This window comes from Antechinus flavipes, chromosome 1, assembly GCF_016432865.1.
Source record: "Antechinus flavipes isolate AdamAnt ecotype Samford, QLD, Australia chromosome 1, AdamAnt_v2, whole genome shotgun sequence".
In the NCBI taxonomy this organism is placed as follows: domain Eukaryota; kingdom Metazoa; phylum Chordata; class Mammalia; order Dasyuromorphia; family Dasyuridae; genus Antechinus; species Antechinus flavipes.
Window position 1 is genome coordinate 118,010,211 of NC_067398.1, and position 16,876 is coordinate 118,027,086.

A 16,876-nucleotide genomic window follows, 5' to 3' on the forward strand; every position below is an offset into this window, starting at 1 on the left:
TTTACAGCTGAAGAAACTAAGGCTTACAAATGTTAAGTGATTTTCTTCTTAAAAAAACCAAAAAACATAAAACAACAGAAAATGTGTCAATATGTGTAATGGGCTGAGGCTCGAGTTGATGCACTGAGGTCTCAAGCACATGAGACTAAATAGTAATTGGACTATACTCTATTAATATATATGCTTGGAGAAAGAATGGTCCCACCCACTCTTTGTGCAAGTCCTGATATGTTGGATAGGAAATGACGATTTTGGTGGGTGGAAGCAGGGGGGCAGAGAAGGAAGCGGAAAGAGAGACTGCTGGCTGGCGTCTTGACACAGCTGCTCACATAGCTATCCCGACCTCCCTTTCACCTCCGATCCCCCCTTCACCTTCGATCTTTCTTCACCTCTACTAAGAATAAAGATCTACAATTTTCCCCTAATCTGAATTCCTGACTCCGGCTGATTTTAAAATACGCTGTCATCACAAATATGGTACTCTGGGAAAATGACTGAGATCAGCAAATCTTACAAGACCAGCATTAGACCATTCACATTCTTACAAGCAAAAGTAACTCTCCTAAAACACTACCAATAAAATAAGAGGGAGCTTTGGGTGGTTTTTTGTTTGTTTGTTTATAGGGAGCTTTTGGGGGAATGGGTGAGAAATGGAAATGAGGTTACATTGAGCCACCTATGCTACATACTCTTCTTTGATTACATTTTTTTAAATTTAAATATTGAATTACAGGTAAAAACAATTTTTAATTTTTTTAAAATTTTGAGTTCCAAATTCTTTTTCCCTCCCCTTTCCCCTTATTGAGAAGGCAAGCAAATCTGATATTGGTTATAATAGCAATCATATAAAACATACTTTCATATTACTCATATTGTGAAAGAAAACAGAGTTTTAAAAAAAACTCAAATAAAGGAAGTAAAAGAATTATATGCTTCTACCTATATTCAGACACTTCTTTCTCTCTCTCAGTTCTTTCTCTGGAGGTAGGAGGCATTTTTCATTACATATCCTTTGGAATTGTTTTGTATCACTGTAATCCTAAAAATAGCTAAATCATTCATAGTTGATTATTATATAATAGTGCTGCTACTTTGTACATTGCTTACTTTTTAGCTTACTTCACTTTACATCAGTTCATGTAGGTGGTGTGTATTTGTAAAGGAGTTCTAATCAAATGGAAATCCACATTTGTCTAGATGTAAAATTTTACATCTAAGGGTTATGATAAAGGCCTCATTTCTAAAATATATGTGTTGTTTTCCTTTATTTGATTATAAGCTCTGTAAGGGTAGAAACTGTCTTTTTTTGCTTATATTTGAGCCCCCCAAGTGCTTGACCCAGTACATAGTTAATATTAAACACTTAATAAATGCTCAATCTATTTTTCCATCTATAAGTGACCAAGATACATTCAATGGCTATGAAGTTGTCTAAGTAAAAAAAAAAAAATATATATATATATATATATATGTATATATATATATATATATTATATTATCTCATTGTGGGGTAGGCTACAAAAGTAATTTATCAGAAACTAAAAAAGGACATATATAATACCTCATATGGCACAGAGGAGCCTTTGGGCCTTCAAAGGATTTGTCAGCAGTGAACCAACTCTAAGACCCTATAGTGGTGGAAAGGTCTCTAGTACAGTGCTGGCAACAAATTCTATCTGCTACTAAGGACCAATATAGCTATGTACAGTCTCTGGCTGGCTGCTTTGGATGTAACAATCAAGAAAGCAAAGAAAAATAAAACACAGCTTTCATTTTTATGAGGGACAATGGAAAGATGGTTGCTAAAAGACTACAAGTTTTGGGGTTGGATGGAGTAGATGGCTAAAATGAATAGAGAGCACTTGCCCTGGATTCAGGGGAACCTGAGTTCAGATCTAACTAATTGTGTGACACTAATTGTGTAACAGAAATATTTTTAAATTAAGCATATAATAAATCCCTTGATTATTATTTCTCTCTGCTTGGCTAAGAGAAAAAAGTGGTTGCTGGACACTGTGGTTTCTTAGCTTGTTTCCTGTTTACTGTTGTGGCAATTGATTTAAGGCAGTTAAATTTCCATAGGAAGTGATGATAATAAGTAGTCTATGTCAACAGTTGTTCTTTTTTTTTTTGTTTTCTATTTTTTTTTTCTATTTTTCAGCTGTCAAATCTTGTTTCAATTGGCTTTCTCTTCTTTATCAAATCTAAATGAGATAGATAAGGACACCCTTTATGAAGATATGAGAAGAGAAGAGAAAGGTTGTCACAAAAAAACTATTTTGTAAGATTCCATATCCTTTCAGTCAAACAACTGTGTAAAAGGTATGGAGAATACTAGATCCCACTCTACTTATTATATCTTAGCTATATTTTTAAAATTGTAGAATAAAACATTGTGGGGCAAGCTCTCTTCTTCAATAAAATGTCTCTCTAGCAGAAAACTGGGGGAAAATTTTTACATCTAACGATTCTGATAAAGGCCTCATTTCTAAAATATATAGAGAATTGATACAAATTTATAAGAATACAACCATTCTCCAATTATAAATCATCAAAGGATGTGAACAATTTTTAGATAAAGAAATTTAAACCATTTGTAGTCATGTGGAAAAATACTTTAAATCACTATTGATTAGAGAAATGCATGTTAAAACAACTCTGAGGTACCATTACACACCTCTCAGATTGAATAAAATTACAGGACAAGATAATTATAAATGTTGGAGGGGATGTGAGAAAACTGGGACACACTAATACGTTATTGGTGAAGTTGTGAATTGATCCAACCATTCTGGAGAGCAATTTGGAACTATGCCCAAACTATACCCTTTGAATCAGCAGTGTCTTTACTGGGCCTGTATCCAAAAGAGATCATAAAAGATGGAAAAGGACCCACATGTGCAAAATATTTGTAGCAGCCCTTTTTGTAGTGACAAGGAACTGGAAACTAAGTGGATGCCTATCAGTTGGATAAGTTATGATAGATGAATATAATGAAATATTCTGTAAGAGATTGCATGAAGTGATACTAAGTGAAGTAAGTAGAACCAAGAGAACATTGTACAAAGCAACAATAAGATTATTTGATGATCACCTCTGATGGACATGGCTCTTTTCAACATTAAGGTGAGTTAGGACAATTCCAATACATTTATGATGGAGAGAGCCATCTGCATCCAGAGTGAGAACTATGGGGATTGAGTGTAGTTCACAACATAATATTTTCAACTTTTTTTTTTCATTTTTTTCATTTTTGATCCTATTTTTCTTGTGCAGCATGATAAATGTGGAAATATGTATAAAAGAACTGAAAATGTTTAACCTAAATTGGATTACTTGCTGTCTAGGAGAAGGATGGGGGGAGGGAAGGGAGAAAAATTTAGAACACAAGGCTTTGCAAGGGTGAATGTTGAAAACTATCTTTATATATTTTTTAAGAATAAAAAAAGCTTTATAAATAAAATGTCTCCCTTACATAGATAAAAACATACAGGGTTCTTTGAAAGAAGAAACTCCAAGTTAACTTTAATGATTAATAATAATTAAATAATAAATATTCTCATTAATTAATTATTAATTGTAATTATATAATAAATCTATGATAATTACAATAATATAATTAATAATAAATAAATAAAATAATGAAAATTAAAAATTAATAATAGCAAGCAATGAATTCATCATACATTCACCAAATGTCTTCACTACATTTTTAGAGGAAGCAGAGTATAGAGTCTACATATTACAAATAGTTGAGCCTTTTACATGTTTGTATTTGCATGTTATGTGATCTGCTTCAAGTTCCAGAACATTATAAATTCCTCTATATAAAATCCCACAGTCATTCATAAGAATTCAGTCTATCTTCACAGGAAAAACCACGTGGATGAAGAAATACTATTTTCCAAGCTATGATATGTGGTTAGTTGGACAATGCATAGAGCTCCTCATTAAGTACATGTGTCTTTGGCAAACATTATGATGGATAAGTTAGACTTAGAATAGAACAGAAGGAAGAAAGAGGCTGGATTTTCTTTGGGAAATTTTACAATGTTTTTAATTATCTCAAGTTTCTCCTTGAAAGTTCCAGTTTTTAACACAGTCTTCCAAAGATGTGATATCATTGATTCATGGAATACTTGCCCCTGAAAAATTATATTATAGGTTAACTAAAGGGCAACGAAGAGATGAATGTGAATAGGTTGCAATGTATTACTAATGAGCAGTTGTACAAGAGACATGGCATACAAAAATGGAACAGAGAAGATTCAATTCAATACAATCCATGGCTTACCAAAGGGAGTAAAGGGGTCGCCTTCCTTTTTGTTGTTGTTCGGTATTTCAAACTTGTCCAATACTTTGTGACCTCATTTGGAGTTTTCTTAGCTGAGGAAACTGAGGTAAACAGGATGCTTGCCCAGTGTTGTACAACTACTAAGTATCTAAAACCAGATTTGAATTTGGGAAAATGAGTCTTCCTGTCTCCATGCCCAACATTCTACCCACTGTGCCACCCAGCTGCCCTCTTCTTCCCTAAAAGTGCTCAAAAACAAGCTTGATATTCATTTGTCTTGAATAAATTTGTTGAGGAAGGATATACCAGAGAAGGAAAGATCAGTTCAAGATTTAGTAGGAGACAATATGATGCAGTGAAAAAAAGCATTGGATAGAGTATGTGGATTTGAGTCCCAGCTCTGCTACTATACTACCTCTGTGACTTTTAGAAAGTTACCTCGCCTCCCTGGATCTCACTTTCCTCATCTATAAAATGGGAGGAAAGGTGAATTAAATCGCAGCTAAGGTTTGAACTCAATGTTCCCATGGAACATTGAATTATGTAATACTTTCTGTTTAATTTCATCCCAGGGAAGCTGGGTAACACCATAGTGCACAGAATTCTAGGGATGGACTCAGAAGAACTCATCTTCCCAAATTCAAATCTGGCCTTAGACACAGACTTGCTATGTGATGGTGGACAAATCACTTAATCCTGTTGCCTCAGTTTCCCCATCTGTAAAATGAGCTGATGAAGGAAGTGGCAAAGCACTCCAATATCTTTACCAAGAAAAACCATAAATGGGGTCATGAAAGGTAGGATGCAGTTCAAATGCCTCGACAACAATTTCATCCAGGCAGTGATGCACAGAGAGCTGCTATGAAGTCCAAAGAAAAATTTGTAACTATGATCTGTGATAACTCTTCTATATAGTGCTAACCTCAAGATTTGAGGATTTACTAATGTAAGAGTTACTAATATAAAGCAGTGAAGAATAGTTGCTAAAGCATTTTTCCTGAGGCTTTTGTTCTTGTTAGAAACTACTGCTAACATGAGGTAAATGTGGAAATACGTTTAGAAGAATCGCACATGTTTAATCTATATTGGATTACTTGCTTTCTAGGGGAAAGAGGAGGTGAGGAGGGAGAGAGAAAAATTTGGAACACAAGATTTTGCAATAATGAATGATGAAAACTATCTTTGTATGTAAAAAACCTATTATATATGTATGTATATATAGATATAAATATAAATTTTGCTAACATTAAAATCTTACATTTATATAGCATTTTACAGTTTTCAAAGCACTTTCTCATATCTTACACCCCATTTGATCCTCTCAACAAATCTGCAAGGTAAAAAGAGTGACTCTGGATGGAACTCATAAGATATAGCAGAGCTTTCTTATTCGGTTGGTCTAATTTGATATTAAAACAAATCTGTATCTTCTGAACACATATCAACTTGATGTAATAAAGACTCTGTGCCTCCCCAATCTTTGTGAGGGTGGGCCCCCTGGCCTGGGGAAATTCCTAAAAATGATCCCTACCTACCTGAATCTCCTTTGGGAAAGTTATCTGTTTCCCATCAGAATCTGCCACTCCCATTGATCTGATAATCACTTTGGTCTGGGAAACAATCACCACCCTTTATTGATTTGAAAATTAGCCCTTAATCTCCCTAGCCTCAAACTATAGAAGGCTAATAAAAGATGACTGAACCCCAAACCTTTGCTAAAATTCCTTCCAGGATTTAGCCCACTGAGGAAGTTGTTTCTCGGTATAAATTCATCTTTGCTAAAAACCTATCTTTGCTAAATTCCTTTTGGAAGAGACCACTGAGAAGTTGTTTCTCAGTGTAATAAACCCATTTTTTTTGCTGTTATGGGTCAGAACTCTGAACTTGAAACAAAGGATGCTTACAAGGTACTAAGTGGAATTGAGGAGACAATGGTTAAATCTAGTTTAGCATTGATTTAATCCTACAACATATAATGGTTTCCTAGTGATATAATGATTGGTTTATACTCAGTGTAGATCATATAAACTAGGACCCTCAGCCAGGATTCATTTGGAGAGATTCAGAGGGCAGAGAAGAGAGGCGGGAGCTCAAGTTCTTAGAACCAAGGAGAGAGATAGGCCTCTAAGAAACCTAACCGGGCCCCAGAAAAGGAGACAAGACTTTGAAAGAAACAATAAATAAAAATGAACTTTAACCCCTGGCTATTTGTGTGGTGATTACTGAACTGAACAAGCTGCTCCCAAAGACCCCAAGAAAACCCAACAAGAGAACATTACATTTTGCCACAAACCTTGTCTGCAGACCAGGACTGCAAATTCTTTAGCAAAAAAACCTTTAGCAAAAATTCCCACCAGCCTGGGAATCTCTCACCTCATTTCTCATGCCTCAGCAAACTGATAACATGGAGGCAGGCCAGAGGAGTGAAGAGTAAAGGGATTAACATAATTAAGCAGATTGGTTAACCAAGCAGATTACCTATTGGAAAATGAAGAGTTGATTGTGGCATATATTTATTAAACACATCATTTCCCCATAATGCACTCTACCTTCACCCTTTGAAATGAAATTGTTTTCTGGACACAGCTTAAGTGCTGTTATATATCACTGTGGGGAAAGTTCCAGCAATGCAGTTTGTTAAATTTACTCCTTTGAACATCAGAGGAAAGTCAGACTTTCAGTAAACAAGTGCCTCACTGTGCTGGATCGTGTCCTCACTCAGGCAGTGCTTCCCAGAACCTTTCAGGGAAAAGAAGCAAGTCTAGACATGATTGGCTACAAACTTGGGCATCCCTGAAATCTGAAAATAATTACTTTGAACAAAATGCTTTTCTATTTGATATGAGGTGGCAACAAGATATTTGGTGAGGAACAAATGCCTTGTACATCAATATTTTAGACTTCATACAGTCAGAAGTCAGAATCTTACAACCTCATAAGCCCCTCTCCCCACTCCCCAATAAGAAACTCACAATCTGGCAAGGATGTTCACTCCAGTCTAGGCTAACTTAGGTTTTGGGGAAGTTTTTCTTTGTTTTTTATTTTCCTCTTTGAAGTGGACCCACTTATTCATTGACAAGAACTCATCATATTCTACATCTTATTCGAAACGACTTTAATCCCCACTCTGATCATCATTATACGCTGAGGTAGCCAAAATGAATGACTCAATGCAGGTCTATATTTCCTCTTCTACACACTAATTGGATCCTTAGGGATCCATAGGGAATTTCCTATGAGGCTCCTTTCCCAAAGCCAGCAGGCTCTTGTTTTGCAACTTAGTCTCCATTCTATTGCTAATTAACTGCTCTTTCTCTCAGTTTCTATTTTTTAGTAATCAGAGAAACCTGACCTCTCCCAGAAGACACTACATCCCTGGCCATCCTCTACAGGATGTAGGGTATATATAGTTCATGTGTCTCCATGCCATTTCCTTCGTCTCCCACCACCATCACTTGGCAACCTTTCTTCTTTTGAAGTTCATTCCATCAGTATATTTATATCACTTGATCAAGATTCTGGGACTATCTATACATTATCTTCTTCATTGTCCCATTTTACTTAAGACAGGCCAGCCCACAATCTTCACCCCAATTCCTTTCTTTACTCTGGGGCTTTGCTGAATATGCTTATATCTCCTCAAACATTTTGGATTCCTGGTTTATCAGCTTCATATCCTGTTAACATAGACTGAGATCTTTTGGGGGGCCTGGAAGCTGGCAAACTCCCAATTAAGTGGTTTCATTCAATTGGAGATCTTGATCAATCACCCTCCTTTGAATTGCCACAAACAACTCTCAATGGCTCAAAATCCCAGTTAAGTGATCTCATTCAATTTTAAATTGAATTGAAAATCAGTCTCTCAGGAGTAGGTCCCCATCTCCAGGCCAAAGATCAAAGCAAGCCCCAATATATCTAGGACTACATGCCCAGAGATATCTTTGCAGATGGCTTAACAGACTTTGTCCACTGGTGAATATTCTTTTCTCAGTGTTAACCATTGCTATCTTCCTAACAGAACCTTTTGTCCACTAAGTCTGTCTTCCTAGCAAGTTGGCTTCTCAGTGCCAATAAATCCTTTTTTGCCCCAGATTTTGGATTTTCGAATTCTTTCACATTGGACCTGCGCCTCCAACCAGAGGGGATTCCCCTTCCCAATTTTTGCACTTCCTCACTACTACCACTAACATCATCATTTTGGTTCCCTGACCAGAAATCCCAGAGAATCTGGAAGTGATAAAGCCTTTTTTTTGCTGTCTATTCTATAGCTAGGACACTCAAATACCTGGGAAGATTTGAGTCATTAGAGCTCTAAGCTCAAGCAGAATTTTTTCAGGGATGCCTGAAATGAATTCCTGCATTCTCTGACAAAAGTCCCCTTAATTAGGGAGCACTTTGTCATCTCTCCATTTCTAGGGGCGCCTAGAGAAGGAGGAGGAGCTCTAGAATCAGGGAAACTAAGGCGTGTGACAAAATGGGACAGAACACCTCTGTTTCTAAGGATCTTTCCTTAAAAAACAGAGACAAATTCAGTTTGAGATATCTCAAAACTAAAAAATTTAAATTAAAACAGCATTGCAGGATTTAATTTTGCTTAAATTTGCTAGAAGGAAATCAAACTCCCTCCTTCCTACTCCTCTAGAATCCCTATGCAGTCCTTATCAGGAGACTTCTGAATCCCTTCCAGAACAGGACCTTATGTCTGATAATATCTTTTTAACTCTATCTCCCTCACTTGAACCAGATTCTGAGACTCCCAGCCTTTTTTCTCCACCTCAGGATACTGATTTTAACCTCTGCCCCCTGGAAGAAGCAGCAGACTCTCAGGGAGGGACACTCAGAGCAGAAGTAACTCTTTCAATGTCAAATCTCTCCCAGACCATTACTCTGAGGACCCCACCCAACTTTTTGAGGGGTCTAAGGCCAATGCTCTTCTTCAACTGTCCTGGGGAGATGTTAATATTAAACAATTTGCTCCAGATATACAGAGGAAGCTGCAGGAGCCAGCTATGGGCCCTCAAACTTCTCCACCTCCTCTATTACAAACAATTGTTGGAGTCTTTAATGATAGGGATCACACTGCAGCTGAGGAGAGAGACAACAGATTTAAAGCGAGAGTTGGAGAAAAGTCCCTACTCTTGGCTGCTGACATTTCCAGGAACTATAGAGGTTTTATGCTCTAGGTATCATGGAAACTGTTTGAGGAAACTCCCCAGTCCTTGTCCTGAACTCAAGCAGGAGGGGCACTGGAGGAGGAACTGCCTACAGGAGACAAGCTGCCCCATCAATGTTCTGCTCTCCAGAAGGAGTTTGGGGCTTGGTCAAGCTCCCTCTCACTCCACCACAACATCAGAACCCTGGCTATCCCCAAATATGGCCAGTAAGACAATTGCATTTCTTTTTTGCTATGAGGGGGATGTCTTTACTCTCGATCTGGAACTCTGATCTCTCTTACTCCTTCCCCCAAAAGAGGGATTGCAGGGGAACTTAAGAACTGTCTTGATTCCTCTCCTCTGCCTTGCCAGCTTGGTGACCTATCATTTAAACGCTTGTTTCTTATTATTCCCTCCTATCCTGCTCCCTTATTGGGTCGTGATTTAATGGCAAAATTGGGCACCAAATTTTCTCTTCTCAGACCTCCAGGTGACCTTTTTGTGCTGCTCCCAAAACTCTCCTATATGTCCTCTAAAATCTGGGAGAAACTAGATTCTTCTGTCTGGGAACAGGGAATTCCTGGGAAGGCCTCCCATGTCACCCCAGCCTTAATTAAGCTGTAGGTATAAGTTGTATGTATTTCCCCATAAATGTCAATAGCCAATAAAGCCAGAGACTAGGGAGGAATTGCAACCTCTGATTGAGAAATTTCTTAAGTAGAAACTTCTAGTTCCCTATGAGTCTCCCTGCAATATTCCAATTCTTTCTGTTAGAAAATCTAATGGAGAGTTTTGCTTGGTACAAGACCTCAGGGCAATGAAGCCACCATTCCAATTCACTCTATAGTGCCTAATCCTTATACAATCCTTACTCAGATTCCAGGGGACACAAAATGGTTTTGCACCCTAGACCTTAAAGATGCTTTCTTTTGTATACCTTTGCATAAAAGCTCACAATTCCTCTTTGCTTTTAAATGGGCAAAGCCAGGGGAATTTCCCCACCAACTAACTTGGACAGTTTTGCCCCAAGGTTTCCGATATGGTTCACACATCAAACACTAGCTAAAGATTTAATGGAATTGGAGCTGCTTAGCAGCAGTTTCATCCAATATGTGGATATTTTCATCTACAGTTCCATCAAAGAGGAGTTCCTAAATGCTGCCATCAAAACCCTACATTTTCTAGCCTCGAGGGGCTACAAGGTCTCCTTACCCAAAGCCCACATTGTCCACCAGTCGGTCAAATATTTGGGCCACAATCTCACCCCCACCTCTCCCTGAGGAGAGAAAATAGATCATTTTCTCTCTTCAAGACCCTGCCTCAAAGAAGCAGCTATTCATTTTCCCCGGCATGGCTGGTTTCCGCAGGATCTGGATTCCTAATTTTGGGATTATTGTCAAGCCTCTCTATGATTCGATTCAAGGGCCTGATAATCTTCCCCTTGAATGGGGACCTGATCAAGCCAAGGCTTTTAAAACCCTGAAAGCCAAACTGACCTCTGCCCCTGCCCTGACCCTACCCAACTTAGAAAAGCCTTTCACTCTGTATGTGGATGAAAAAAGGGGCCAGGCCCTGGGGGTCTTAACTCAGGCTCTGGGACCTGACCCCAGACCTGTCATTTACTTCTTAAAGGAACTAGACTCGGTTTCCCTAGAATGGCCCTCCTGCCTCAGAGCAGTGACTGCTATGGCCCTTCTAATTAAAGAAGCCTCAGAACTCACCCTGGGACAGCCATTAGAGGCTTTAACCCCACACCAGGTTCAGAGCATTTTAGAAGCCAAAGGGCATCAGTGGCTTGCTGGTGGGGAGGGAGGGGGCTTAATAGATATCAGGCTCTCCTGCTGGACACCCCTGACCTGACTCTCTAGGTGTGCCAAACTCTTAATCTTGCCATTTTGCTCCCTGACACCACCTGGTGGGGGGAGGCATCATTCATAATTGTGAGGAAGCTTTAGATGCTGTCTACTCCAGTCGACTTGACTTGAGGGACATTCCTCTTGACAACCAAGATAGCGAATGGTTTACAGATGGAGTGAGCTTTCTTGAAAATGGGGAAAGGCAGAATATTCTGTGGTGACTCTCAATGGCACCCTAGAAGCTAAGCCACTGCTTCCTGGGACTTCTGCCCAGAAGGCTGAACTCATTACCCTTAACAGGGCTTTGGAATTGGGGGAGGGAATGAGAGTGAACATCCATACTGACTCAAAATATGCCTTTCCTCTTTTGCATGCTTATAGGGCTAGATGAGAGAGAGGGGTCTTTTGACAGCAAAAAATTCTCCCATTAAATATGCAGGAGAAATTCTACAGTTAATGCAAGCTGTCTACAAACCCAGAGAGGTTTCAGTCATATTTTGTAAAGAACACCAGAAAGGAGATTAGCTTCAGGACAAGGGGAATAGGTTTGCAGATTCAGCTGCTAAAATTGCTGCCCATTTACCCCTGACTATGGCACCTTTAATTCCCCAGATCTCTGCTTCTTATACCCCTTCCTATAGTTCACAGGAAAAGTAGAAGAAAGGGAATATATCCTTTCTCTTTCTGGCTGGTTTCAAACACCCTTAAACCAACTCTTAATCCCAGAGGCAAGTCAGTGGAAACTGATCTTTGGTCTTCATCAGGCTACACACCTGGGAAGAAATACTCTTCAATCCCTAGTGAAACGCTTCACTGGTCACAAGCTGGGAGAAACAGTCAGGCAGGTCTGCCCAATTTGGCCAAGTAAATACTGAAGAAGCTGTTAAACCCCCCCTCTCTCCCACCCCCTCTCCTGAAGCCTGTTCAGATAAGGATCACATACCCAAAGGAAGATGGGCAAATAGTTTTTATGCAAATGCCCCCTTGCAGGGGGTTTCAAAAAGCTTTCGGTTTTGTTAACATCTTTACTAATTGGGTAGAAGCTTTTCCCAGCAGGACAGAGAAGGCTCAGGAGGTATCAAAGTGCTTGCTAAAAGAAATCATACCTCACTTTGGCCTACCTAGCTCCTTACAAAGCAACAAATAGTCCAATTTTTACTTCTCAGAACACACTAGAGAAAAAAGGGTGAAATTGTCTGCATCCTTCTTTCTCTCACTCTCACTCTTCTACCTTTTTCTCACTCCAATGATGAGAACTTTACTCCTAGCATTTTCTCTTTTCTAGCCTTTCAGCTAGGGAGCTTTGGGGCAGTGGGGGGCGTTCAGGATTGTTGGGTGGAACATCAGCATCCTCCAGGTGGCCCACAGATGGGACCTGATGCATTTTTTTTTTTTTTTTTTTGCAAAAGCCCCATTCCCAAACATTACCATCTCTACCCTGGATAACACTCCACTTTTAATCTGCTCCTGAGATTTGTTTCTTCTAGGCTTCAAGCTATGAACTTCTAATTATTCCTTCAGCCTGGAGATCATGGGATGACTGACTGGGACACACAACACCCCTTAACTGCTGCTGTCTTCATATCTTGCACTTCCCCTCCTGGTTTGAACCTCCAATGAACTTAGGGATAAATCTACGCCCCTTGTCCAGCTTGAAGCAATTACAGAAGATGAGACTTTTGTCCTGTTACCCAAATGAATTGGGGGACTGCTTGGTGGGGGATGACATAAACTGAAATCTTTTGCGGGGCCCAGAAGCCTGCAAACTCCCAGTTAAGTGGTTTCATTCAATTGGAGATCAATCACCCTCCATTGAATTGCCACAAACAACTCTCCCAGTTAAGTGATCTCATTCAATTTTAAGTTGAAATGAAAATGAATTTCTCAGGAGTTGGTCCCCATCTCCAGGCCAAAGATCAAAGCAAGCCACACTACATCTAGGGCTACATTCCCAGATATCTTTGCAAACATCTTAATAGATGCCTTAACTTTGCCCATTGGTAAAGATATTCTCTTTTTAGTTTTAACATTTGCTATCTTCCTAACAGGACCTTTTGCCTACTAAGAAATCTGTCTTCCTAGTAAGCTGGCTTCTCAGTGCCAATAAATTTTTTTTTGCTACACAGATTTCGGGTTTGTGAATTCTTTTGCATAGGATCTGAGCCTCTGACCAGAGGGAATTTCCCACCCCAATTCTCACACCTCCTCACTCATACCACTAATCTCATCACCGTGACTAGAGTCATGGACACATATGAGAATACATTTGACTTCATTATGATCAAATTTTTAGTCTCAAAAATCCAGAACTCACAAATTTCTCTAACCATAATCTCCTATTATTCCATCTGTGCTGCAGTTTATCTCTTCTAAACCTATTTTTCATCCTCATCACAATCTTCAGTTAATCTCCTTCCCTGTTTGATCTCACTTTCCTTTCTCTTCTATCTTGATGCTATAATCATATAGTTCAATTTTACAGTGTTACTGACTTTCAAATCCTTTGCCCCCTTATCCCATCACTAGTCATTTCCTTAAAAATTTCAACCCTGCATTATTCCTATTGGCCATCTTTTTATTCTTATTCTCCTGATGCTGGAGGAAACTGCCATGCCGAGTCCACTAAAAACATTTATTATCTTAAGTTGGTCCTCACTGATGCAAACCAATTGATTTACTACCTGTCACACTTCCTTCAGTTTCTGTTCCAAACCTCTTCTGTTCTCAAAACACTACTACAATCTTCTTTCCCCCTCTAATCTCAGAGGACCTCACTTATAGTTTACAGAGAAAGTTGTGATGAATCATCATAAATTCCCTCTTTCATAATTCTATAATTTGAATTTCTTGAATGTTGTCCCACATTCTCTCTTCTTCTCCTCAGTTTCAAAAGAGTCCTTCTGACCAAAGTCAACTATTTCACTTGTGCTTTTGATCTATTACATCCCATTTCCTCTGAAGAAGTTGCTTCTTTAACAATTCGTTCCCTCCCTACCCAGGTTTTCTAATCTTTAAGGCTGAACAGATTATCTACCTTCTGACAGAAAGATGGGAGATTTAAGATGCAGATTGAGACATACATTTGTGTACATGTCCAATATGGGAATTTGCTTTGCTTGTCTATACATATTTGTTATAGGGGTTGTTTATTGTTTTGTTTTTGCCCAACTGGAATAGAGAAAAGGAAGATGATAAAATAAATGCTAATTGAAAAAAATTAAATGAAAAAGAAAAAAAAAACATTGAATTCATTGTTTTTTCTTCTTCTTTCTTCTTAAACCCTTATAATCAGGCTTCAGATTGAAACTGTTCTAGCTAAGGTTATCAGGGATGTCTTTCCTCACTACTTAAGTCCAACAACCTTTTCTCAGTTCTCATCCTCTTGAGCTTTCTTCAGTATTTGACTTTGCTGGCCAGTACCTCCTCCTAGAAACTTTTTATCCCCATTTTTATATTCTTAGTCTCCATTCTGAGTCATCCTTTTCTTTCTGGCTTCTAAGCATGGATCTATCAGAATTCTGCCTCAAACCCTCTTTCTCTCTGTAATTTCTCCTTTTCTGGAAAGGATTTAATTATTATCTTTTTGTAGATCAAAAAGACCCAGTATACCAACTCCAGCCGTTTTTCCAGCCTCCTTCCTTCCTCAGCCCTTCAGGCAAAGCTCTGAATTAGTTATGACTCTTTGATTACTAGATTAACCACCAGGACATTAAATTTTTAGTTAATTCAAAAACAGAGTGTTCTGTTTGGAATCAAGAAGACTCATGTTCTTGAATTCAAATATGACTACAGACACTAGCTATATGATTCTGGGCAAGTCATTTAACCTTGACTGCCTCAGTTTCCTCATATGTAAAGTGATCTGAAGGAAATGGCAAACCATCCCAGTATCTTTGCCAAGAAAACCCCAAATGGGATCATGAATACTTGGACACAACTGAAAAGGACTGAATAACAAAATAGTGTGATTTAACTATGTCATGCACGAATGTCATAAATCAGCAGTGCCTAGAACAAAGTAATCATTTCATAAAAGTTTGTTTAATTGAATTGAATCTCCTTAAATAGACTATAAATTTCTTGTAGGCATGGAATATCTTATATTTCTGCCAGGGTTCCTCTATGTCTACTCCCTATTACTACCCCCACCTCAACCTCGTACAACAAGCTCCTTAATAAATGCTTCTTGATTATTATTACCATTGGAACATTTTTCCTGATCAGCAGAAGCTGGTAAAAAATTATGGCATACAATTAATATATATTGGAATCTCTGTCAATGTTTTTACAACTTTTCAGGTCATTAAACCTGAAGACAAAACTGAACATGTCCTCCTTACAAAATGATTATTTCTCAACCCTTAATTACTGCCTAGTACAAAAGAAGTATCACTGAGATGAATGATGTGACCAGAATATTCTACATAAAGTTTTCTATTTTCCATGACCCAGAACCGAGGAAAAAAGGAGAGCAAAGATACTATCCACCTCCCAAAAGGAAGAACAGTCCTGGATTTCAAATAAGCAAGTTGTATGCCCGTATTCTTCTTAAAGTATGGAAGTTTTACATGCTGTTTATCCAAATAGAAATCTGAAAACATTATACCTGTATGCAACATATGTAAAAAGCTGAAGGTTTTTGTTCATTTCATTAAAAATATGATTTATGGATTTCCTTGTATCATTCTCCTTCCGGAAAATCTGACAGCCCTAGTCACAAGTTGACCTTCTCCAGAAAAATGGATCTGAAGACAAGGCCCTCGTGATAGTGGCACCAGATCAACTGATCTATTCATTCAAAAAGATTAACAAAGCCAAGAAAGAAAACTGAAACCACACTTTATTTTCTTCTCCCACAAAGCTCCTCCCCTTTATGGAAGAATAAAAGAAAAAAAAAAAAAAAAAGGAAAGCACTTTCATGCCATACCTGTGAAAAATGCGTGGTAATGGAGACCCTTCTCTTTATCCTGATGGGAGCAAACATCAAACAAATAAGCTTTGATGGGGCCATCAATAAAGTCAGCTGCAAAGTCAAAGAGCACTACGCCCAGCATGGTGATGCTTATGGCCCAGTCAGTCAGTTTTTTGCTTGGCTTTGTAATCATAGCTGAAAAAGAAACAAAAATATTTCTCCAACCACTTAGTTTCAGCAAAGGATATTTTATACAATCCAGCAGGATTGCCATGGTCTTACTTTCATTTAAAATACCTACTGAGGCAACCTGTCATCTAGCTGAATAGCTGCAGTGATATGTCCTGTTTTTACATCTTTCAATCCTTTCTTTATGAAATTTTTTATCCACTACTGAGTCTCAGTTCTGCTAGTGTGTGGTCTTGGACTTGTACTACTCTAGTCTCCAACTATTTCCCTTAAAAGTGAGGGGGTGGACTAGTCCTGTAAGCTTCCTTCCAATTTTAACATTGTATGAAACATTTAACAAAATACATTTCAAACTGCATCTTAATGATTAGGGCAAAGGACATAGACCTATTGCAGAAGTTTGACTTTGCAAAAATTCCTCCTTGGATTAACATTTTTGTACTCTGCCAGCTTTGTCTTGTCTCTAATTTAA

At 38.4% G+C, this 16,876-nt stretch overlaps 1 protein-coding gene across 1 annotated transcript in view; it reads right to left on the minus strand.

Annotated features, from left to right (window-relative positions):
- The window catches only part of SLC45A2 (solute carrier family 45 member 2), a 64,317-nt gene that overhangs the window by 45,368 nt on the left and 2,073 nt on the right, over positions 1-16,876 (minus strand). Inside the window, exon 2 of the mRNA XM_051989499.1 lies at positions 16,231-16,410. Within this exon, the coding sequence (XP_051845459.1) occupies positions 16,231-16,410 (180 nt within the window). The remainder of the gene's footprint in view (positions 1-16,230; positions 16,411-16,876) is intronic.